The sequence below is a fragment of the Nicotiana sylvestris genome, chromosome 7 (genome assembly GCF_000393655.2).
Source record: "Nicotiana sylvestris chromosome 7, ASM39365v2, whole genome shotgun sequence".
NCBI classification, from domain to species: Eukaryota; Viridiplantae; Streptophyta; class Magnoliopsida; order Solanales; family Solanaceae; genus Nicotiana; species Nicotiana sylvestris.
Window position 1 is genome coordinate 114368485 of NC_091063.1, and position 25844 is coordinate 114394328.

At 38.6% G+C, this 25844-nt stretch overlaps 1 protein-coding gene across 4 annotated transcripts; it reads left to right on the top strand.

Annotated features, from left to right (window-relative positions):
• On the top strand, positions 1-25833 carry LOC104233755 (peptidyl-prolyl cis-trans isomerase CYP20-1-like). Of its 4 annotated transcripts, XM_070150967.1 has the most exons (10): positions 1-783; positions 10454-13116; positions 21907-21940; positions 22036-22137; positions 22991-23069; positions 24673-24720; positions 24809-24832; positions 25111-25293; positions 25381-25456; positions 25587-25833. In XM_070150967.1, exons 4-10 carry the CDS (start codon positions 22057-22059, stop codon positions 25723-25725), a joined length of 630 nt encoding a protein of 209 aa, XP_070007068.1. In that variant the 5' UTR covers positions 1-783; positions 10454-13116; positions 21907-21940; positions 22036-22056; the 3' UTR covers positions 25726-25833. The 4 variants fall into 4 exon arrangements, with proteins under 4 accessions (XP_070007068.1, XP_070007067.1, XP_070007069.1 ...); XM_070150966.1 differs by lacking the exon at positions 21907-21940 and having other exon boundaries at positions 21996-22137; XM_070150968.1 differs by lacking the exon at positions 10454-13116.
• Positions 25834-25844: the final 11 nt, after the last annotated feature.

A 25844-nucleotide genomic window follows, 5' to 3' on the forward strand; every position in this document is an offset into this window, starting at 1 on the left:
CACTCTATATATATCAACAGATTTGATAGAAAGAAGAAGAAAAAAAAAGGAAACCTAGAGATAAAAATAGCTAAGCGGCGCAGCAGAAACTCCAGAAAACAAAAAATAGTTGCACCTCTTTCTTTTTTCCCTTCAACCCATCATCATCTTCAACCCACAAAATATCCATGAAAACCACCATCTTTCCTCCATAAAACCCACTTAAAAACAGCCTTTTAAACCTAACAAAATCCACTCAAATCCATCGTCAAACTCCAAGAAAAACTGTCCAAAAATAAAATTAAACTACAACCAAATCAAACCCGAAAACGCCCCAAAATCTAGCTCCAAAGTGACCCAAAACGTCACCCAAACCACCCCCGAAACCACCTCAAAACAGGCCCCCAAAACTCAGTAAAATTAGCCCCAAAAATCATCCACAAAACAGCTCCAAAGAGCAGCCAAATCAGCTGCGAAATTGCTGAAAAAAACCAGTCCAAAACCCCCAGAAAAGTTGTCCCAAAATCAGTGCCAAAAATCTGACAAAACACCATCCGAAACCAGCCACAAGCCTCCATCGAAATGACCCCTTTATACTCGAAATAGTTGTCCAAATCTAGTCGAGTCAGTATCATTTTCGTGTAGATCTTGTTTTGAGATCGCCATCGAAGTTATGGTCGATTGATTCTATAACATTTGAAGGTCCTTGTTTTGCTCTTGCTTCGGTCAAATTGTAGTTGTTGTTTCCTTGTATTTTGACATTGGCAGCGGTGCTTCAATGTAAAGGAAGTTTCCAGCAATAAGGTCCAATATTTAAACTTATGTTATCTCAATTTGGTCTTGCTAGCATAGTCAATGATTCTGGTTATTTGTTGCTATTCCATATTATCTTGTCTTTCGTAGTAGTCTTAATTACCTAGACTTTTGTCTTAAGCTATGACTTGATTTGTGAGATTCATGCTCAGCTCATTATTTACAACTTAATATCTGTTGTATGTTGATTTGCTATTTCCCCTCGGTATAGTTAATGCATTGGCGTCATGGTTGATTAAAGAAACTATTATTTGAATTCATGGGAAGTGTAGGATAGTTAATCGTGTTGGGTTTTTGTAAATTTTCGGGTTTATGGTAATTGATGTAATTTTGGGCTTTACTTTATCCTTACCCTTTAGTATTCGGGTCATTAGCACTTGGTTTGAGATAAGTGATTTGGCCTATTTTACATAAACAGATAATTGCTCGATTACTCTAAATAGCTTAAAAACTTCATGTATTCCAAACACCTCTATTTCCATAAGTCATGGCCTTACAACAAACTTAAAACTAGTGTAGGAAAATAATCACACAACCGTAGTTTGCTTTAGGCGTGATTAATAAATCATCCTGGTCATGGGTACGGTTCCCGTGGCATGGTCATGATATATAATTTCCAATTCGGGTGTGCATTTTATATGACCCGACCACAACTAAAAACAATATAAAAATAAACATGTCGTAAATCGCGGGTGCATTTCATGTTGCGTGCTTTGCAATGTGTACCAAAACGACAAGTGTACGACATCGTGACTTGTTTCAAAAATAATTCCATAAATAAATAAAAGCAGTTATAAAGTTTAAAATACACAACAGGTTTAAAATATGTAATAAATTAGATAATTAGGCCAGTTATTAATAGTTGAGCGACCGTGCTAAAACTACGGAATCCAGGAGTGCCTCACACCTTCTCCCAGGTTAATAGAATTCCTTACCCGGTCTTCTGTAATCGCAGACCAAAAATAAAGTTAATTTCCTCGATTTGGGATTTAAAATAAATCGGTGACTTGGGACACCATAAACTATTCCAAGTGGCGGCTCTAAAAAATCAAATAAATAATCTCATTTCGATTAATGTCACTTTAATTGGAAAAACTCCCCGATCTCCTTCGGGAAAAAGGTCTGTTACTTCTTCCGATAAGGACCATGCTGCTTAGGCTTTGTAATTTTTGTAATTTTTCGTTTTTGTTTTGAGGCCGATTGGCCCTTATAAATAACTCTTAATCGGGCCATATGGCCCTTGTAAAAAGAGTTTTGAGATATATGTAAAAACTTTATTTCCTTCCATGGCTTCTGAATTTGTTGTCTTTTTGTTAATTTATGTAAGGGCCAAGCGCCTTAGCATAAAATTATGAAGCTGTATTCGAAGGTCCAAGGTTTGAGATGGTAAGGACCGAGAACTAGTACCGCCCTCGACTATTTCTAATCGATGGACCCCGAATGTTTATCAAACTAGAGTTGAGGATGCCCTTAAGCTTAATGATCAAGTGGGGACCTGCTCGAACTCGAAATAAGGTAGACTTTGGGCTTTCTAGTCGAGTGATAATGATCTCTCAAACTCGAAGTGAAATTATCCCTTAGGCCTTTGTAAATTTTGTGTTTAGCCGACATAGCCTTTATAAAAAGATCATTTATATATAAGGCTTTTCACCCTTTTCGGCTCTAAAATTTTTCCTTTGTTTTACTGTTTGTATTCACAAAGGTTGGAATGACTTAGCACAAAATAATAAGGTTTTGTTCGAGGGTTCGAGCAAACTTTGCCTTTATTTCCCTTCTAGGTTAAGGCGTTATCGGGGTTCGATGTTACCAAAGTTTTTTTCCGAAAATATCTTAAGTTAAAGATTCTACCGCGGGTAGCCTATAGAACCGGTTGTGAAAGAACTTTTTCTGTTTCGAAGGCCTATTTTTGTTACGGATTTCGGACGTCTCCAAACCGTGTTAAATTAGGTAGCCTATTAGTTCGGATGTAGCCCAGTGAGCTCACTTTCCCAAGTTATCCAAGCTTGCCTAAGATAATAGTCCTCGATTGGGTATGGCCATGGCCTTTAAAATTTGAGGGTTTCATAAGAGGTCTTATATCCTCGATGTTCAATAACTCGATTTGGTCGAATTTATTTTATGGACGGTAGTGCCCGACTATTGGAGTGATTATCCGAACTCCAGTTTCAATCAGCCCTTTGGCTCATTTCCATAATTGATTGAAAGTATGGGGTTGAAAAGTGAAACATTTTCCAAGACATTAAATAGTTGCAAGGAAAGTACTTCTCTTTATTCTTGTCAAAAATAATCACACATGCGTACATGTTTAGTGTCAGGGCTCGGGCAATCTATGTAGGCACGGTTCGTTTTAACCGTTTTTCCCTTACAGTAAATCCTACCTATTGAGACCCTTTCATTTCGAAATAATTTCCTTGCTAAAACACTTCAATATCCGAGGTTAATCCCCCCCCCCTCAATATTCGAGGTTGATTGTAAAGAAATCTTGAATACTATAAACACAGTCTTTGATACCGATTCGTGATCGGCCTTCTATTCTAAGTTAGCACGATCCACTGTTGTTTCGTTAAAAACCTTGCCAAAAAACCCATTTGGGACAAAAACGGTTAAAGGGAAAAAGAGTGCAACACGTGCTTTCAGACCTAAAGGCTTCGTACCGCTCCTCGTTGATAACCTGCAATTGTTAGTAAAAAAATAGAAAGAATTGAAATGGGGTCGTACCTTAGCAGTAATATTGTTTGAGATGAGTATTCCAATTATTCGGTAGCTATTCTCCGTCCATCGTTCCGAGCTTATAGGATCCTTTCCCTGTGATCTCGAGAATCTGGTACGGCCCTTCCTAGTTCGGACCCAATTTTACTTCATTTGGATTTCGGGTGTTTAACATGACCTTCCTCAGTACCAAGTCCCCAATATTAAAATATCGAAGGTTGGTCCTTCAATTGTAATACCTTTTGATTCGTTGTTTCTAGAAGCCAATCGAACAAAGACAGCTTCACGTTGTTCATCTAATAGCTCCAGGCTCGTATTCATGGCCTCGTCATTTGATTCCTTCATCGCATAGTGGAATCTGATGCTTGGCTCCCCAACTTTGATTAGTATTAAAGCTTTGCCACCAAAAACCACAAAGAACGAGGTAGCCTCGGTACTGGACTTCGAAGTTGTGTGAAACGCCTAAAGGACTTCGGGCAGGACTTCTCTCCATTTTCATTGTCGGTCAACCTTCTCTTGAGGTTTTGTATTATGGTTTTGTTGGTCGATTCGGCTTGCCCGTTCCCACTAGGGTAATAAGGTGTTGATAAAATCCTTTTGATCTTGAGGCCTTCGAGAAATTTGGTCACCTTACTGCCGATAAATTGTTTTCCATTGTCACATGCAATTTCATATGGTATTTTGAATAGATATACGATGTGGTCCCAAATAAAATCGATGACTTCTTTCTCCATGATTTTCCGGTAGGCCTGTGCTTCAACCCACTTAGAGAAATAGTCAGTCATAAATAAAACAAATTGAGCCTTACCTGGTGATGATAGAAGAGGGCCAACATATCCATCCCACACTTCATGAATGGCTATGGGGATAAAATCGAATGCAGCAGCTCCCCGGGTTGATGAATCATCGGAGCATGCCTTTGACATTTATCATATTTTTGCACAAACTCCTTCGCAGCTTTTTCCATGTCAATCCAGTAATAGTCGGCTCTGATTACCTTTTGAACCAGTGATTCGGTGCCTGAGTGGTTCCCACATGTGCCTTCGTGGACTTCCCTCAAAACATACTCGGTATCTCCCGATCCTAGACATATCGCTAGCGGACCATCGAACATTCTCTTGAGTAAGGTTCCATCTTCGGATAAGCTAAATCGGGCTGCCTTCATGCGCAAGGCCCTCGATTCCTTTGGATCTGAAGGACATTTTCCATTCTTCAAATACTCTATGTATTTGTTTATACAATCCTAGGTCAAGCTTGTGGAGTTTATCTCGGTGTGGCCTTCTTCGACCACTGAACTCATGAGTTGTACGATGGCCCTCGAATTGAGTTAGTTGTCTTCGACCGACGAGCCTAGATTTGTGGGGGCATCGGCTTCGCTATTTTGATCTCGATGCACATATTGCAAAGTCCATTCCTTGAACCGGTGTAGAGTTACTTGTAGCTTATCCAAGTATCTTTGCATTCATTCCTCTCGAACTTCAAAGGTTTCGTTAAACTAATTCACAACGAGGAGGGTGTCGCATTTGGCTTCGATCACCTCTGCTCCCAAGCCTTTGGCTAGTTCAAGACCTGCAATCATGGCCTCATATTCAACCTCGTTATTAGTTAATTTTACAGTTCTAATAGATTGTCTAACCACGTTACCTATGGGTGGTTTTAGCACGATGCCGAGTCTGGACCCCTTTACATTCAAAGCACCATCCATAAAGAGGGTCCAGATCCCCAAAGATGTATCTGAGTTGACTAAAAATTCTCTTTCAACCTCGGGTACTAGGGCTGGTGTAAAGTCATCCACGAAGTCTGCCAAGATTTGAGACTTTATGGATGTTCAGGGTCGATACTCAATATCGTACCCGCTGAGTTCTACGGCCCATTTGGCTAATCGTCCTGAAAGCTCGGGTTTATGCAAAATATTTCGAAGGGGATAAATTGCTACAACACATATGGGATGACATTGAAAGTATGGTTTTAGTTTCCTAGAGGCGCTTATCAAAGCGAGCGCTAACTTTTCTAGATGATGATATCTAGTTTCGGCTTCACCTTGGGTCCGACTAACATAATAGATAGGGAATTGTGCACCTTGTTCTTCTAGGACTAGGACTCCACTTACCGCTATCTTTGATACTGCCAAATATAATTAAAGCTGTTCATCTGCCCTTGGCGTATGAAGCAGCGGCGAGCTCGACAAGTACCATTTAAGCTCTTTCAAGGCTTGTTTGGCATTCAGGAGTCCACGTGAAGTTATTCTTCTTTTTCAGCAACTAAAATAATCGATGGCTCTTATCGGAGGACCTCAAGATGAATCGCCCTAGGGTGGTTATGCGCCCTGTTAACCTTTGCATGGCCTTTATATTGTCTAGTACTGTGATATCGTCGATATCCTTGATTTTGTCGAGGTTGATCTTGATTCTTTGATTGGATACCATGAAGGCAAAAATTTTGACAGAGCCGACCCCAAACGCGCATTTTTTTGGGTTGAGTTTCATGTTGTATTTCTTCAGTATACTGAAAGTTTCTTGCAAATACTTCAAACGGTCCTCTGCTCATAGGGACTTAACTAGCATGTCATCAATATAAGCTACCATAGATTTCCCTATTTGTTCTACAAACATTCGGTTTACTAGGCGTTGATAAGTTTCACCAGCATTTTTTAGTCCAAATGGCATTACATTATAGCAGTAGGTACCGTACTTAATGATGAATGAGGTCTTTTTCTAGTCTTTCGGGTTCATCCATATTTGGTTGTAACCGAAATAGGCATCGAGAAAATTGAGGATCTTGTGGCCGGCCGTGGAATCGATCATGCAATTGATATTAAGAAAAGGAAAAGAATTCTTAGGTCATGCTTTATTTAGGTCTTTATAATCTACACACATTCTAAGTTTGTTTCCCTTCTTAGGGACTACTACTATATTCGCTAACCATTCGAGATAACTTCCTGGATGGACCCTATTTTGAGAAGTTTGGTTACCTCGTATTTGATGAAAACGTGTTTGACCTCAGACCAGGGCCTTCTTTTTTCCTTCACCGGACGGAATTTCGGGTCCAAGCTCAGTTTATGGGTGGTAATTTCTGGTGGGATATCTGTCATATCAAGATGGGACCAAGTAAAGCAATCCATGTTAGTTTTAAGGAATTGAATAAGTTTTTTCCTGAGCTCGGGGGCTAGCCCCGTGCCCAGGTATACCTTTCGCTCGGGTTGATGTTTGACTGGTATGATTTGTTCCAACTCTTCGACTATTGACTTGGTGGCGTCGGAATCATCGGGGACTATGAAGGATCGAGGGACCCTGTAGTCATCATCCTCGTCAGTACCTTGCTTCTCTAATTGGGTCGAGGTCAGTGTTTGTGGTTGTTATTTGACCTCCTGATTTCCCTTCAAACTTGACCCTTTCGTTGATGAGGGCGCCAATATCGGTATCACTTCGTCAATGGCAAACATTTCCTTGGTGATGGGTTGCATCCCGTAAACTTTTTTGACTCCCTCTAGCGTTGGGAATTTTAGAACCCGGTGAAGGGTCGAGGTTACTACCCTTATGTTATGGATCCACAGTCTCCCGAATAGGGCATTATACATCATATCGCCCTCGATCACATGGAACTTCATTTCTTGGATGGTCCCAACCACATTTACTAGCAAAGTTATCTCGCCTTTGGTAGTCTCACATGCCATATTGAAGCCGTTTAGAACTCGGGCTGGGGGTACAACCTGATCCTGTAGGCTGAGCTGTTCTACGACCCTCGATTGAATAATATTGGTCGAGCTACCTAGATCAATTGAAACACGTTTAACTTGAGTATTTTCATAAGTACAGATATTACCAGTGCATCGTTGTGGGGTTGTTCAATCCCTTCTGCATCCTCGTCATTGAAAGACAAGGTTTCTTCCGGTATGTAATCCTGAGTTCGCTTCTCCATTGTGATCGACACCTTGGAGCATTTTAATACTGACTCTTGAGGAGTATCGACCCCTCCAACGATCATGTGAATCACGTGCAGTGGTTCTTCTTACTTGTTCTATCTATTGGAATCTCTGTTTTTGAAGTGATTCTTGACCGGATCGCATAAGAATTCCCCAAGGTGCCCCTCGTTGAACAATCAGGCTACTTTCTCCCTTAGTTTCCTGCAATCTTCTGTTTTATGGCCATGGGTGCCATGATACTTGCATATTTGGTTGGGATTTCTCTAGGCTGAATCGGTCTGCAGAGGCTGAGGCCATCTAGTATCCTTCATATGTCTGATGGCTGATACAATGGCTAATGCATCTACGTTGAAGTTATATTCTAACAATCGTGGCGCTTCTTTGGGCCCGACATCCCTATCAAAACCACCCTTGCTTATGAGTCCCCATGAACTTTGACCTCGATCATTTCTCCTTTTATTCCGTGAAAAGTTTTGCCCAGACACATTGCCTCTACGGTCTCCATTATACGGTTGATACCGATCTCTATTCGACCTTTGTTATCGAACGATATCCTTCTTGATTCTATCCACGAGCCTATTAGGATAAACAGACCCAGAAGGAGTCCCCAGTTGATCACCCTCGACCCTGATTTTTGACTGATACAGATTATGTACATTGGCCCAAATGACAGTTGGATACTCGATCAAATTCTGCTTCAATTGCTGTGAAGCTATGAAACTCCGAGCATTGAGGCCTTGAGTGAAAGCTTGAACAGCCCAATCATTGGTGACCGGTGGCAAATCCATTCGTTCCGTTGGCATCTCGTTGTCCTTCTGCCTTACCTTGAAAAGGTCCGACTTTCTTGTTGCAACCTTAATGGCTCCGGCGTGTGCCTTTACAAAAGAATCTGCAAGCATAACAAATGAATCAATATAATTAGGTAATAAATTATGATAGCATATCATAGCACCCATCGATAGAGTCTCCCTGAATTTCTTCAGCAAGACGGATTCGATCTCATCATCTTCCAAGTCATTTCCATTGATAGCACACGTGTATGAGGTGACGTGTTCATTTAGATTAGTCGTCCTGTTATACTCAGAATCTCGGGCATACAGAACTTCTTGGGGATTGGATTCGGAGCCGCACTTGGGGGAAAGGTTTTTGTACAAACTTTTTGGAATCTAGTCCTTTCAATATCTGTGGTTCCCCGGGATTTGGTTGACCCTGGAGTTATAGGTTTCCACCCTGCTATCATTTTCCTCGATCTTCTTTTCCCTAGTCTCGATTCGCTTTGTCAACTCTTCAACATTTTTATAATAGCGGGGTTAGTCTTTGATTCCTTCTCACTTGATTTTCTCGATGCCAATTCGACCCTATGTACAACTTTTTGGGATGGCTCGAGTTCGACCATGCTTGGCGTGTGGTTATGATTTTGGAGCTAAGCTATTGTTGTCTCGTGGGCCTGCAACATTTCGAAGATTACCCCCAGGCTGATCCCGCTATCTTCACCGCCATGTGCATTCTGAGTTGTTGATCGGGTACCCCTACGAACGCTACTTTCGGGTATCGATGGCCACTTTCCAATGATGGCTACATATGAACTGATGTTGATTGGGTCTACAATCGGAACTCTGATGTGGGGCTATAATTCAATAGTTTAGCACATTATGTGCCTTGAATTTTACATGTTCTAATGATAAATTACACTTTATTTGCGCATAATGGAGTCTATTTTATATATAGGTAAATTGGAGATGAAAGTAGAGCAAAAGGAATACTTAAACGTTGAAAGTGTGCTCGAGAACAGTGAAAAGGAAAAGCCAGCCAAAGGCCAAGCTGAAGTTGGCGTTAGGCTGGCGCTACAAGGCAAAGGCCAGGTTGAGGCTGGCATTAGGCTGGCGAGGTCCAGTTCGAGTTTTGAAGCCTTAATTCGTTTCCCGGCTTGACTAGGATTTGACCTACACGTTTTGATCTTGTCCTAAATATATAAATAGACCTAAAAACGTCACTTTGAAGAAGTTTTGCGACCGGAGGCAAAGACATCACGTGGACAACTTTTGGAGGAGAAAATCATAGAGTTCTTCATCCCTTTTTCTTTTCTTTGTAATTTGTTTATGCAAAATACTTGGAAAATTGTTACTACGAACATGAGTAGCTAAGCACTCTACGTTATAGGGTTGTGGTTGACATGATTATTAACGTTTACGTCCAGTATGTCCCCCCTTATTCCCGACATACTATGGTGCCCCGGAGTAATTACATCTTCGTTAATTCGGATTATCATCTTGTGGTTGTTTCTCTAATTTTGTGCATAATTGCTTAATTGTCTGGTCAGCAGTTGAGTTCTATTTACTATCTATGCTATGCTTGGGAAAGTTGTGTTTAGATTAGAGTAGAATTAGAGAGAGCTTCTTTCTGAACCCGTGGCTCGGGGGAAGATTTCGCGGTTAGGATAGGGATACACCTACCGATCTTCTTAATTAAATACTGTATTTTTTTTTTTCATGATAGATTCAATACCATGGGAATATAGGATTGATATATTATGGGCAAGCTAGTAGTATTGTGGGAACATGCTATTCATATAAATGATCTGGTTAATTAGCAATCATAGATAATCTGGATTAACGAGTGCGGTTATTAAACTTAATAGGATTGATAAACCAACCACAACCCTAGAATTTCCATCTCCTCTGAAGTAAAATCTTGGCATATGAAATCGTATTCTTGATAATTTAGTTGTTATTTGTTTAATTTCCACAACAGTAGATTAATAGAAAATTATCACTCTTAAATATCTTGGACAATTAATTAATTTTAGTTTACTTAGTAACGATCAATCTAAGTCTATGTGGGTTCGACATCCGATTTTCGAGTCACTTTATTACTTGACGACCACGTATATTTGCGTGTGTGTTTGGTCCCAACAAGTTTTTTGCGCCATTGTCGGGGACTTAGTTATTGATTGTTTAGTTAAGTTAAGCTTTTATTCATTATTTTTTCAAGTTTTAATTTTTTTAGTTCGCTTTATTTGTGATAACGCAGGCTCTTCTCTTGGATGCGGAGGAGTAGAATCTCAAACAATCTCTTTCCTCTTGATCCAGAAATCGAGAGAACACTTCATAGAGTGAGGAGGGAAGTTGAAGCTAGAACTAAAATTGTAAAAGAGTTGGACATCGTAGTTCAACCACGGCCAATACAGATGGCAGGTAATGAAGAGCGTCCGGTGATAGAAGCTACAAGGCCCAATCTGGCTCTTATGACTCAGGCGATTGTGATGTCTGACATCATGGGTCACTTTGAACTCAAATAGTACATGGTACAGTTGATTCAGTCCACAGGGCAATATGTCTGTCTATCTCATGAGGACCCACAGAAGCACATCCAGAACTTCTTGAAAATTACAGACACTAATAATTATCCGAACGTTTCTAAGGACTATGTCAGGATGACACTGTTTCCCTTTTCACTGATTGGGGAAGCTAAGGAATGGTTACAAAAGGAGCCCGCAAACTCAATCCACAATTGGGACAATTTTCTAGGAAATTCTTAATCAATTTTTTTCCCACAAAGAAGACAAAGTCACTGAGGAGCCAGATTCTGGGGTTTCAACAACGAGATGGTGAGACTCTACGACAAGCTTGGGAAAGTTACAAGAAGCTACTTAGAGACTACCTACATCATTGTCAGACTGATGAGGTGTTGGGTCACACTTTCATTGATGGGTTGGACGAGGCATCAAAGATGAATCTTGACTCAGCATATGGGGGTATTTGCATGGCTAGACCGTATAGTGAGATCCAAATCCTGCTAAACAATTTCATTGCTAATGATAATAATTGGCAACGAGATGGAGAACCATGAAGAGCACTTAAACAAAAGGCAGCGGGGGTGATCGAGCTTGATGACTTCTCAGCAGTGAGGGCAGAAATAGCGAGATTAGCAAATCAGATGAATAAAATGACAATGCACCATGTACAACAGATGCAACATGTGCAACAGATATTTACTTGATGCGAGTTATGTGGTAAAGGTCAAACAAGTGACATATGCCCCGTGAATCCTGAATCCATCTACTAAGTGGGGCAACAAGCTAGAGGGTCGATGAATCAACATGCTCAATATGGTAACACATATAATCTGAACTGGAGGAATCATCCTAACTTCTCTTGGGGTGGAAATCAGAATATCAGGCCTCAAGCAAATTACAATCATCCCCCTCAACCCCCACAGCAAGTAGAAGAGACTTTGACTGACATGATGAAAAAGCTCTTGATAGACAATCAACAATTGCGCACAGAATTCAGAAATCTAGAGAGGCAGTTTGGGCAGATGGTAACAATCAGATTATTAGACCTGCTGAAGCTCTCCCGAGTGATACTGAACCTAATCTTAAGGCTTAAGTCAATGCGGTTACCATGAGAAATGGAAGAGAATTAGAAGAAGTTCTAGAGAAAAAGAAGTATACTGCCAGACCTGAAGGAGAATTAGATCCTAAGCCTGTTGAGGAGAATAAGAAAGAAAAGCCAGAAATTGTGACAAGGCCACCACCTTCTTTTCCACAAAGACTACAAAAGCAAAAAGATGATGCTATGTACAAGAAAATCTTAGATATTTTCAGCCAAATGCGTGTTGATTTGCCTTTTGGTGGAAATTTTGTAGGAAGTGCCTAAGTATACAAGGTATCTCAGAGATATTGTGGCAAACAAGCGAAGACATACGGAGTTTGAAACAGTTGCACTTACTAAAGAGTGTAGTACTAGAGTTTAGAGCAAACTCCCTCCTAAGTTTAAGGATCCTGGGTGTTTCACAATTCCTCTGTCTCTTAGAAAACAAGAAGTTGGTAGAGCCCTGTGTGATTTAGGGGCTAGTATAAATTTGATGCCATGCTCTTTGTTCAAGCAACTCGGATTGAGGGTGCTTAGACCTACTACAATCACTTTGCAGTTGGTTGATAGGTCGATAGTTATGCCAAAAGGAATTATTGAGGATGTGTTAGTTCGAGTGGGAAAATTTATTCTTCCTGCCGATTTTATTGTTCTTTATTACGAGGCGGATGGGGAAGTACTCATTATTTTGGGGCGACCATTCTTAGTTACTAGTATATCGCTTATTGATGTTAGGGAGGAAAGTTGAATATGAGAGTTGGCAATGAGGAAATTACTTTTAATGTGTACAAGACACTTAAGCTCTTTAAGCATTATAAGGACTTGTGCATGATTACTGCGATAGAACTAAAGGGGATAAAGAAGAGTCCTGATGTGAATTATAGTGATTCGGATGGGACAACTGAATTGGAGGAAGTGGTGTTGAAAGCTGAGTGTGTAAGAATGATTGAAAAAAGAGCCAAGGATGAAGGAGGATATCTTCTGAGAATGTGTAAAAAGGCTAGGCTTAATGGGAGAAAGAAGAAGAGAAAGCACCCAGCCTGAGCAAAGTAGCAGTGTCGTGCCGCGACGTTAACTCGGGCGCTTGTTGGGAGGCAACCCATCTTTACTGTTTTCTTTTATTTTTATTTTTTTCTTATTATTTTTGTAGTATTTATTTTTGTTTTGTAGGATTATAAACATAGGAGGCAAAGTCATTGGAAGAGTGCAAAAGTGAGTTAGATAGTGAGAACTAAGTGTGGGGTGCCCGTACAAAAGACCATGCCTGGGGGAAGTCTGAGTACCCCATGAGCCGCTATTGCTTCGGCCTGTGGCCTTTCAGTGAGTTTCTTGTCCACACTCGTTATTTTTTTGCGTTATTTGTGCATTGGGGACACTTCACTCCTTTAAGTGTGGGGTGGGAGAATTCTCTGAATAATTAGTAGTATGATATAGAAAAATGTTAACTTCTTACTTTTGTTTTAGTAGTTGTGTAGTATTTTAGTAGCTATGAAAAATCGAAAAAAAAATTAATAGAAAAAATTGACTCTTCCCGACGATGGATCTCCTAGACAGTTTTCTTGAGGGATTTAAGTTTAAAGAAAAAGGACAAAAAGATTTTCTTTGTAGGTAGTGTAGTAATTCCCGCTTGGTTTTTCTTTGTGCCACGGTTCTTTTCCAAGGAATTTGTTTGAACCGGGTGTAGGTAGTTTTATTTTTTTTAGGAGAGAAGCCATGGTGATGTGAATTGAATTGAAGCAATATCTCTTGACTTTGTTATGCCTTGAGAATAGTGAGTACTTTGGTTGTGACGCTTAGACTCAGTTTTTGACTCTTGTATAAGTACCTTAAATTGTATAATCTTAAATTTGCTTAACTGCTTTCACTAGAGTGTATTGATGAGTCCAATTCTGAGTGAGTTATGTGCCATGTGTGTGTGAAGTTTGTGTGTTATTCTGTGCATTGCATTTGATGTCTAAAACTTGCCCCATGTGTTTGCAAAGTGAAATAGTAGTTTTGTTCAGTCTTGAAAGTGATATATGCGTTTCTTTGTTGAGCCAGATATATATATTTTACCCGCCTAATTGTTATGTATTGTAGTTAACCCCATTGATCCTGTAATCTTGTTTCTTTGGCAACCACATTACAAGTCTTACCCACTTGTTTGAATTAACCATCTATTTGAACATTTTCACCTCTTATGAGCACTTGAATTGTTATGAAATTTGTAAAAATTAAAGTGTGGGGTGGTTGGTGTGGCTTTTGAGTGGAAAAAATGAAATAAGGAGAAAAGTGCACTGTTTTGGAAAAAGTAAGAGCCACTTGAATTGAAAAATAAGAAAAGACAAAAATAGTTGTATTGCTGTGAAAGTATTTCGTGATAATGGTGACTCTTGATGTAATTGTACTAAAAGAAATATGGAGTTAATATACATTTATGTGAAGGTGGAGTTATGGTTTGATATAAGTATTAGCTTAAATGTTAATGTATATGTATTAAAGTGCTTAGGGAAGTGTAGTCACACATATCCAAATGTATCCTACACGACCCGCATCATACATTACAACCAATGAAAGTCCTACTTGATCCTAGACTGAATGAGCTCGATTAGTCGAGTATTACACTACGGGCAAGCCTATGGTGCATCTTTTATAGCATATGAATGTTATTTCTGAGAGTTAGTGAATTCTTTCTATCTTGAGTTCCTAATTGTTCTTAAATTTTATTGTGTGTGGAATACTCTCTTTTGTTGTGTGAGGGCACATGATTCATGAAGGAAAGGTAATGTTATTGACCTATATGTTAGAGTAAGTGAGTGAATTATGAAATAATGCATGGTACTTGTGAGCCAAATTTTGAGGTGAAGATGTTACACCCTTGTGCTTAGTCTATTTTAAAGATTTTTGGTATAATGAGTTAAGGGAATTGCTTAATAGGTTGTGTCTATAAGTGTAGTTTGATTGCTCGAGGACGAGCAATGTTTAAGTGTGGGGTATTGATGTGGGGCTATAATTCCATAGTTTAGCATATTATGTGCCTTGCAGTTTACATGCTCTAATGATAAATTACACTTTATTTGTGCGTAATAGAGTTTATTTTATGTGTATATGAATTGGAGATGAAAGTAGAGCAACAGGGATACTTAAACGTTGAAAGTGTGCTCGAGAACAGTGAAAAGGCGAGGCTAGGCAAAGGCCAGCTTAACCAGGCTTTAGCCTAGCGAGGCCAGCCAAAGGCCAGGCTGAAGCTGGCGTTAGGCAGGCGCTGCAACGCAAAGGTCAGTATGAGGCTGGTGTTAGGCTAGCAACACCAGGCCTAGGGCGAGGTCGAGTCCGAGTTTTGAAGACTTAATTTGTTTCCCGACGTCACTAGGATTTGACCTACACGTTTAGGTCTTGTCCTAAACATATAAATAGACCTAAAAATGCCAATTTGAAGGGGTTTTGCAACCGGAGGCAAGGACATCACATGGACAACTTTTGGAGGAGAAAATTATAGAGTTCTTCGTCCCTTTTTCTTTTCTTTGTAATTTGTTCAGGCAAAATACTTGGAAAATTATTACTAAAAACATAAGTGGCTAAGCACTCTACGTTCTAGGGTTGTGGTTGGCATGATTATTAACGTTTATTAATTACATCTTTGTTAATTCGGATTATCATCTTGTGGTTGTTTCTCTAATTTTGTGCATAATTGCTTAATTATCTGGCCAACAGTTGAGTTCTATTTACTATCTATACTATGTTTGGGAAAGCCGTGTTTAGATTAGAGTAGAATTAGAGAGAGCTTCTTTCTGAACCCATGGCTCGGGGGAAAATTTTGTGGTTAGGATAGGGATATACCTAACAGTCTTGCTTAATTAAATACTGCATTATATTCGTTCATGATAGATTCAATACCATAGGAATATATGATTGATATATTATGGGCAGGCAAGTAGTATTGTGGGAACATGCTATTTTTATAAACGATCCGGTTAATTAGCAACCATAGATAATCTGAATTAACGAGTGGGGTTATTAAACTTAATAGGATTGATAAACCAACCACAATTCTGGAATTCCCATCTCCTCTAAAGTAAAATTTTGTCATACAAAATCGCATTCTTGATAATTTAGTTGTTATTTGTTTAATTTCCACAATAGTAGATTAATAGAAAAATATCACTCTTAAATATCTTGGACAATTAATTGATTTTAGTTTACTTAGTTAACGATCAACCTAAGTCTCTGCGGGTTCAACATTCGACTTTCGAGTCACTTTATTACTTGATGATCACGTATACTTGCGTGTGTGTTTGGTCCCAACAAACTCCATCGAGGCTAGCAGGGGGTACGGCGTTTCCTAGTGCAATGCTCTCATTCTCGTCGTGGTGGTTGAGATCATTGTCAATGTGTTTAGGTGCTGACTGAGAGTTTGACATTTTTTAATCATGTAATCAAAGACACTTCAAAGAACAAGCGTAAAATAGTGGGTGTTATAAAAATTGTACTAGGCAATCACTATTATCCTTAGCCCCACAATGGGCGCCAAACTCTTTACCCTGAAAACGGATAACAATTGAATTTATACTATGGTTCTAAGAATATGTGATTCACTTAGTACAAAACTGAAAGAAAACGCAAATTGATACTGAAATTAACTGCAAATATAAATAAAGCAAACCAAATGAAATGTATAGCTTTTATCCTTGAGCTAGGTTACCCTCGAATCAAGTGAATACTTCGTCGGAAAGTATGAAAAAAGTGACAGAAATATTGAGAGCTTAAGAGAAAGAGAATATATTGCTTTATATAACGTGAATATGATCTCCTTTACAAATGATCATGCCCCATTTATATAGTAGGGGAGTCTATTCTTGGTACAGTTTTAAATACAGTAAGAAATCCCATGATTAGCTAATTAATCGACATCCTCATGATACGTATCGGGATTTGCACCGTGATCCTCGCCCGATTGCGAATATTGCGTCTTTCAGTTATTCAATCCGATAAGCTTCCCTCGATCTCCATCTTATTTGGTCCCGATCTTGGTCGATCTCAATCTTGGTTGGTCTCGATTTTGGTTGGTCTCAGGATCTCGAGCTTGCACCATATAAATCGAAGTCGATCCTGACTTATCATGCTCTAGTCTTGACTAGTCGCACAAAAAAGGGCAAGCTTGATTTTGCCATATTGCTGAATTAAAAAATTTAAAGATTCGTAGGGGCCTCGCCTCTGCCTCCTAAAACATGTTGGGAAGCGTGTCAAGCTAATAGAAGGAAAAGAATATTTAAGAGAGAAAAGCAATAAATTGCACAAGACAAGACAAGACAAGATTTACGTGGTTCGGCAATTTTTGCCTACTCCACAGCCACACAAAGAATAGTTCTTTATTAATTGAAGAGAGAAAGAAGAAGTCTTTGGGATGATCTACAAATGAAAATGTAGACCCCTATTTATAGGAATTTGAATGCCCTTCCGAGGTAAGCGCTTACATCATAAGAATGTCGATGTAAGCACTTACATCATAAGAATGCCGAGGTAAGCACTTACATCACAAGAATGTCGATGTAAGAGCTTACATCATATTTTCATCTCTTTTTGATTTTTCTTTCTTTTGTTTTGTTCACTTTCACATACAACAATAGGTTTTCTCCTATCAATCTCCCCCTCAAACCTATGTTACATCAAGAAAGAAAGAAAAATTTGCTATTCTCTGGTGGTGCCTTCACGCTATCAGTCTTGAAGGCTAACTGAGGCAGCGCACAGCCTCAGTTTGTCAACACCGACAACTTTGGTCAACATGTCTGACGGGTTCTTTGATCCTGGTATCTTCTGAGGGAAAGAGTTCCTTCATTTATCAACTCTCGAATATGATGATACCTCAACTGGATATGCTTCGATCTTGCATGAAATACTGGATTCTTGGCAAGATGAATTGCACTCTGGCTATCACTGAAAAGCTCACAATTGTCTTGCTCTTTACCTAGCTCTTTAAGAAAATTCTTGAGCCAAATCATCTCTTTTCCAGCTTCTGAGATTTCCATGTACTCTGCTTCAGTGGTAGATAGAGCAACACTTTTCTGAAGTCTGGACATCCAACTAACAGCAGTATAACCCAAGGTGAACACGTAGCCCGTGGTACTTTTTCGACTATCCAGATCGCCGCCTAAATTTGCATCAGCAAAACCTTGTAAGATAAAATTGCTCTTTTTAAAACAAAGTGCCATCCCTTAGGTGCCTTTGAGATATCGCAATATCCATTTTACACCTTCCCAATGCTCCTTTCCTGGATCTGACATGTATCTACTGACAACTCCAACAGCATGGGCTATGTCAGGTCTAGTGCAAACCATAGCATACATCAAACTTCCTACCGCTGAAGCATACGGAACTTTGGACATGTACTTCCTTTCTTCATCTGTCTTAGGTGATTGGTCCTTTGACAGATTTAGATGGCTTCCGAGTGGAGTGCTTTTGGTCTTTGCATCATGAAGACTAAACCTGCTTAGTACCTTCTGTATGTACTTTTCTTGAGACAACTTTAAGGTTCCTTCCGACCTATTTATGTTAATCCTCACCTCAAGCATTTGCTTAGCTGGTACTAAGTCTTTCATTTCAAACTCCTCTGCCAGTTGTTGCTTAACCAAATTGATCTCATTTATGCTAGATCCTGCAATTAGCATATCATCAACGTACAACAGTAAAATGATATAGGATTTATCAAGATTTTTTATATAACAACAATGATCCATCTCACATCGTCTAAAACCATTTTTATGCATGAATCCATCAAATTTCTTGTAGCATTGTCGGGGAGCTTGTTTCAAACCACACAAACTCTTCTTCAACTTACACACAAGGTTTTCTTTACCAGAAACTTGAAAACCTTCAAGTTGCTTCATGTAGATGTCTTCTTTAAGGTCACCATGCAAGAAAGCAGTTTTAACATCCAGCTGCTCCAAATGCAAATTTTCTGCAGCTACGATACTTAGAACCAACCTGCTAGTAGTTAATTTGACTATAGGAGAGAAGATCTCGGTGTAGTCAATTCCTTCCTTCTGCTGAAAGCCTTTTACTACTAATCGTGCTTTGTATCTCTTCTTACCATCATGATCTTCCTAGACTCTGTACACTCACTTGTTCTACAATGCCTTCTTTCCTTTTGGTAACTCTGTAAGTATCCATGTTTTATTCTTTTGAAGAGAATTCATCTCTTCTTTCATGGCTAGCTTCCACTTATCAAAGTCTATCAATTGCATTGCTTCAACAAAATGCTCTGGTTCTCCAGCATCAGTTAAAAGTAAATAGTAAAGAGAGAGATTTAACATATCTGGAGCATTCGTGACTCTTTTAGATCTCCTCAATGTAGGTTCATGAGTAACAGAATCCGAATTTGATTCAGGCCCTGATTCCATATTTGGTTCTGCATTTGATTCTATCTCTGGTTCCGGTTCTGGTTCTGATCCAAGTTCGACTTCTAGTTCTTCTTCAAATTTGGCTTCTGGTTCTTCATCTTCAATTTTAGAATCAGTTATAATCCCTCTAGCCACTTCATTTTCTGAGATTTCTTCTAACTCAATTGTTTCAGACATTGTCTGTTTGCTGGTATTGGTTGGTTCTACTTCAAGCTTGTCCGTGTACATCACATTTTCATTGAATGTGACATTCCTGTGTCTTAGGATCTTTCTATTCTGATCATCCCAAAACCGATAACCAAAATTATCATCACCATAGCCAATAAAGAAATATTTCTTGGCTTTAGGATCAAGCTTATCTCTATCATTAGAGTTTACATGCACATAAGCAACACAACCAAAAAATTTCAGAATTAAAAGAGTTACCTCCTTCCTGTCTATACTTCCTCAGGAATTTCAAAATTCAGCGGTACAGAAGGTCCCCTATTTATGAGGTAAGCTGCCGTGTTAACAACCTCGGCCCAAAAATACTTCGGCAATCCAGAATGTATTCTCATACTTCTGGCTCGTTCATTCAGGGTTCTGTTCATCCTCTTAGCAACGCCATTTTGTTCCGGTGTTCCAGGAATTGTCTTGATCATTCTAATCCCATTCTCCGAGCAAAATGCTTTGAACTCTTGGCTATCATACTCTCCTCCATTGTCAGACTTCAGACATTTTAACTTTAGACTTGTCTGATTTTCAACTTCAGCTTTCCATCTTTTAAAGGTAACAAACACATCAGATTTATTTTTCAAAAAATAAACCCATACCTTTCTTGTGGAATCATCAATGAAGGTGACATAATAGTGTGAGCCTCCTAGAGAAGTTACAGGAGCTGGTCCCCACATATCTGTATGTACTGGTTCCAGCTTCTCTTTCTTTGGCGTCCTTCCCACCTTTGAGAAACTAACTCTTTTTTGTTTCCCGTAAATGCAATCTTCGCACAAACCTAATTCAACATGTTTTAGGTTTGGCAACTTTTCTTTGGATGCCAAAAGCTTCATTCCCTTCTCACTCATATGCCCGAGCCTCCGGTGCCACAATGTTGTATTACGACCATAATCAACTGTTGCTATAGTATCTCTTTGTATTGCAGCTGCATACAGTGTTCCCCTTTTGAAGCCCCGTGCCACAACCGAATTCCCTTTGGTTATCTTCCATGATCCGTTGTCGAATGTTGTTGTATATTCTTCACCGTCAATCTGACCCATAGATATCAGATTTTTTTTAGGCCAGGAACATGTCGTACATTTTGCAATTTCCATAGCGTGCCTTGTGAAGTCTTTATATGAACTTCACCTTTTCTAGCAATGTCGAGAGGTTCGCCGTCTCCTAGATAAACTTTCCCAAATTTTCCAGCAATATAATTATGCAATAATTCTTTGCATGATGTAGAGTGAAAAGATGCACCTGAGTCTAGAATCCAAGATTCGACTGGACTGTCTGCACAACAAATTAGTGCATCACCGACTTGTTCAGCAATTACATTTGTTGAATTTTCTTCCTTCTTCTTCTTTGGTTCTCTACATTGGCTACTGTAATGACCATTTTTATCGCAATTCCAACAAGTAATGTCCTTGCAATTTTTGGATTGTCCTTTTATCCTTGACTTTGATCTGCCACGACCATAACTCTGTCCACTTTGGTTGATTCTCCCCCTGCTTTCGGTACTAAAAGCAGATCCTGGGAAATCACTTGATTCTCTTCGGCGAATATCTTCACTTAAAACCAAGTCTCTAATATCATTCAATTTGAGTTTGGTTCTTCCTGATGAACTGCTAACTGCAGTTACTGTTGCAAACAACTCTCCGGTAGAGATGATAGTAGAATCAACGCCCTGATTTCGTCATAAATTGTTATATTAACAAAACTCAACTAAGTTAATATTATATTAAACTCATTGATATGTTCCATGATTGATCCACCTTCTGTCATCTTTAAGTTGAACAATCGATGCATCAAATAGAATTTATTTGAAGCAGATGGTTTCTCGTACATATTTGATAACGCCTTCATCAGGCCTGCAGTGGTCTTCTCGGTAATGATGTTAAACACCACATTTTGTGTTAGCGTCAAACGAATTACACCAAGAGCTTGGCGATCTAATAGATCCCAATCCGCTTTGGACATAGTCTCCGGTTTCACCTCGGTCAGAGGTGAGTGTAATTTTTTTCTAGTACAAATAATCCTCTATTTGCATTTTCCAGAATCCAAAGTCTTTGCCATTGAACTTGTCAATCTTAACCTTCCCTTCTTCCAATGCCATTTTTCACAAAAAACAATTTATGTGAATAGTGCTTGTGAATAGTAACAATGATCAATAGTGTCACACTATTCTTTTGAATAGTACCTGCACCAATACTGTACTTTTCTACCAGAAATACACTGTCTGTGCTCTGATACCAGTTGTTGGGAAGCGCGTCAAGCTAATAGAAGGAAAAGAATATTTAAGAGAGAAAAATAATAAATTGCACAAGACAAGATTTACGTGGTTTGGTAATTTTTGCCTACTCCACGGCCACACAAAGAATAATTTTTTTATTAATTAAAAAGGGAAAGAACAAGGTAAAAATGTAGACCCCTATTTATAGGCATTTGAATGCCCTGCCGAGGTGAGCGGTTACATCATAAAATGCCGAGCTAAACGCTTACATTATCATATTTTCTATCTCTTTGTTTTGTCCACTTTCAGGTACAAGAATATGTTTACTTCTATCAAAACACAGGTAATATCATTTATCTTTTTTCTAATATATCTCTACCTTTAAATGTCATTCTCAGATTCTGAGTAACCTAGCCTAACATTCTAACTCCGACGTAGACAGCGGTTCTCTAACAGTGGATGCGAACAAAGATGGCAAAGAATTCATTCGTTTTGCTGCTCTGCAGTTTAGTCATTTTCGGAACTCTAACGGTTGCTCAGGTCTTTTTACTATTGATAATCTTGTCTCCATGTTTTCACCAATTTTATATTTGTTTATTTTTATTTTTGTTTGATGTTTGAGTAATTGAATTGAGACCCCGTTAGTGGGAATACACCAGGTTTGTTGTTGTTGTTATTTGAGTAATTGAATTGTTGTAGGAACTTCCTTTGGCTTTTATTTTAGGCTCGCCCTGCAATGACAACAATGATATAACAGCAGATCTGTTTGTTGAGAGCTGTTTGTGCTTTGGATCGTAATGTTTTTGCATCTTCGTGGCGGAGATTGTGTTGGCATGATAGACTACTTAATTGATATGTAGCTAATTCACATTGTTAATTTCATTGTATGTGGAACTTTAGATCCAATATTATCTGTTTCTAATAATTGCTGTAATTCCCGTTTTACAATTATGTTTTGCTATAATTACTATGAGTTCGGAGGATCAATGTGGCATACTTTGATGTTTGCACTGAGGTTTCAGCACTTCCTTGGTGCTATTAAGCAAATACTGGAATTTACCTATTAAGAAAGTAACAAAAGAGAGAATGTGAATAATAAAAATAATGACTTAATTAAAAGGAAAAAGGAAAGGCAGCTTGAATTAGCTAATTATTGTGCTTCTACCTGCAACTATTTGGTAGGGATGTGGGCTAGCTTAATCTACAATCTTGAATATAGTGCTAAATTATATTATACTTTTGCAACATCACAAAACATTCAATGCTTCTCAAGTTTCCTCAGAAATCGCTGGTTTCTGTAGAAGCATATCTAAGCTCATTTTCTCTTTTCTTTGTGACAAGACAAGATATTATTATTATTATTATAGTTAACTCGAAATTTAATGCTTTGCAGGGCAAAAAGTCCCAGGAAAATCTAAAAGAAATAACTCACAAGGTTTTCTTTGATGTTGAGATTGATGGTAAACCTGCAGGTGTGCTCTTACCCTTGTATTGATTCATTTTAGTTTATTAACTTGTCAATGATTTGTTACACTTTAAAAAAAAAGGGGGCAATCCGGTGCACTAAGCTCCCGCTATGCGCGGGGTCCGGGGAAGGACCGGACCACAATGATTTGTTCCACTAGCATCACATTATAGGTCGTTATGTATCCTGAAACACATGCCCTGTAGTCTTCCTTCCTTTCTTCTTTTATTTTTATTTCTCGGGGCAGGGGATGGTTTCTTTACCTCTACCATATCCCGTCTGTGGATCTTCTTAGTGAAAACTAATTTATTTTGGATGGTTTTTTATTCTGTGTAGCATAATATTTAAATATTTGTATCTTTCCTTCTTCTACCAAAACATTGAGCATTGTGGTTTTGATCTTCCTTTCCTACTTAAGTTACAAAATAGGGTATCCAAAGCCATATTTAGGCATATCATCCACCCTCTTGAGTCTTGTGAGTAGACTTCTAACTTGCACTTTGTTGTTGTGTATTTGGTCATGTCCAATCCAGATATTTCTTTCAAGTTTCTGGTAGATATGTTTGACCCTTCGGGCATGTACAATGTTGTTCTGTGTTATATGAAATTCATCTACATGTCTTTAGTAATTAAAACTTGACCTTGTTGAGGATTCAAAGTTTCCTTATTCTTTCCTCCCCTTCCTCTGGTATGGTTCATGGTCCATTAGAATATTGATTAATTAAAAAAATGAGTATTCTCTTAGATGAAGGGAGCAGGATAAAAAATTATTCTCTGTATCCTAATCAACTGGCACTCCTTTTCTGTTCGTCCAAAAAAGATTGGTACCTTTCTATAATTAGAAACCCTTGATGTATACATTCTCATTTTTCTCTTAATAAGATACTCTTATAAGATTTGTTTGCTTCTGTGTCAAAAGTCCTCCGTTATTTTATTTCTTTTCATCTCTAAACCTATGGGAATATAATGGGTTTGTTGTTGTTGATCTCTAAAACAGACTTTTAGTACTAACTAACAACAAGGGAGTGCTAGAAATCCTTCTTTTTTCTTTAAACTTTGTGTTCAGTTAATTCTAAACAAATTTGGACAGAGGAAGTATAAAATTTGTTTATTTATTTCTTTATACTGATCCACATTTATAGTTTGACTCAGTAACAAATCAGACACAAATGTAACGTTTAAATAGTTATTCTTGATTCTTGTGTCTTTTGGGAGCCGAGGGTCTATTGGAAACAGTCTTTCTATCCTCACAAGGTAGGGGTAAGGTCAGCGTACACACTACCCTCCCCAGACCCCACGGTGTGGGATAATACTAGGTATGTTGTTGTTGTTGTGTCTTTTGGGAATATCATGTTTGTGTATGCATTCCCTTGTTTGCAATATACTAAAACTTAACATTTCCTTCTTAGACGTTTGAATCCTTAAGCAACCTTTGGTAGGTAGAATTCAGGACAGGAGAAAACATTAAGGGCAATGACTTTTTGATGTCGTAGAATTTTCTTAGTTATTTATGTCTGTGGTCAGATGCCTTTACCATATAGTGTTATAATCTGACACACCATTGAATTGTTTCCTTTGAAGTGATACATCATGTACATGTTTTCCTTCAGGTCGTGTTGTTATAGGTCTCTTTGGTAAAACAGTTCCTAAAACATCAGGTATGGTGATTGGTGACATATATATAGCAATAATTGTAAATTTCACTTTTATTCCAGTTTTATTCACAAGCTACTTATTTTATTGCAGAAAATTTCAGAGCATTGTGCACAGGTACTTCTACCTGCATTTTCATATTTCATTCTCCTGCTCTTGATAAGACGGTTGGATCTAGACTCTATAGATGCCACAGTGAATCTAGCCCGTGCTTGTCAATGATTGTTCGTTTCCATTTTTTCCTGCTATTAATTTGTTTCCCTTTGTATCTGACTGATGACAAAAAATGGAACTACATACTGTCTATTAAGTTATTTTGCATAATATATAAGAAGTGGCTTCAGCGTTTGTTCACTTAAAATTCATGTTCTTGCTCAAACGGATTTCATCAACAGGGGAGAAAGGTATTGGAAAGAGTGGCAAGCCTCTTCATTACAAGGGAAGCACATTCCATAGAATAATCCCCAGCTTCATGCTTCAAGGTGGTGATTTCACCCTTGGTGATGGTCGTGGAGGGGAATCAATTTACGGGGAGAAGTTTGCTGATGAAAACTTCAAGATCAAGCACACTGGACCTGGTAAGATTATCATTCTATGGTTATGTTAAAGTGCTGAATTTGTCCTGGCTTAATTTGCATGCATCTAAAAAGTAATTTTTTTTCCAGGGCTTTTGTCGATGGCAAATGCTGGTTCTGACACCAATGGTTCACAATTCTTCATCACAACCGTCACAACTAGCTGGTAAGTTGAGGACTTTGAAAAGGTTTGCTCAGATGTTTTATATATTGTCCTTTGATTTTGTACTTTTGATGTTGCTGTATGTTCTCCTTTGGTAAGCTGTAAATTTCTTCTAACTTGTGATTGTTTATAGGTTGGATGGTCGACATGTTGTGTTTGGAAAGGTGTTATCTGGAATGGATGTGGTTTATAAGGTTGAAGCTGAAGGAAGACAAAGTGGAACACCCAAAAGCAAAGTTGTCATAGCAGAAAGCGGTGAACTTCCACTATAAACTAAGGTTTTGTAAATGCAGATATGGAATCTATAGACTATTTTTCTGCCAATTATGAAAACTATCCAAAATTTGCTTTGCTTTTATAGTATTACTTTGGAGGCGTTATTATACTTTTA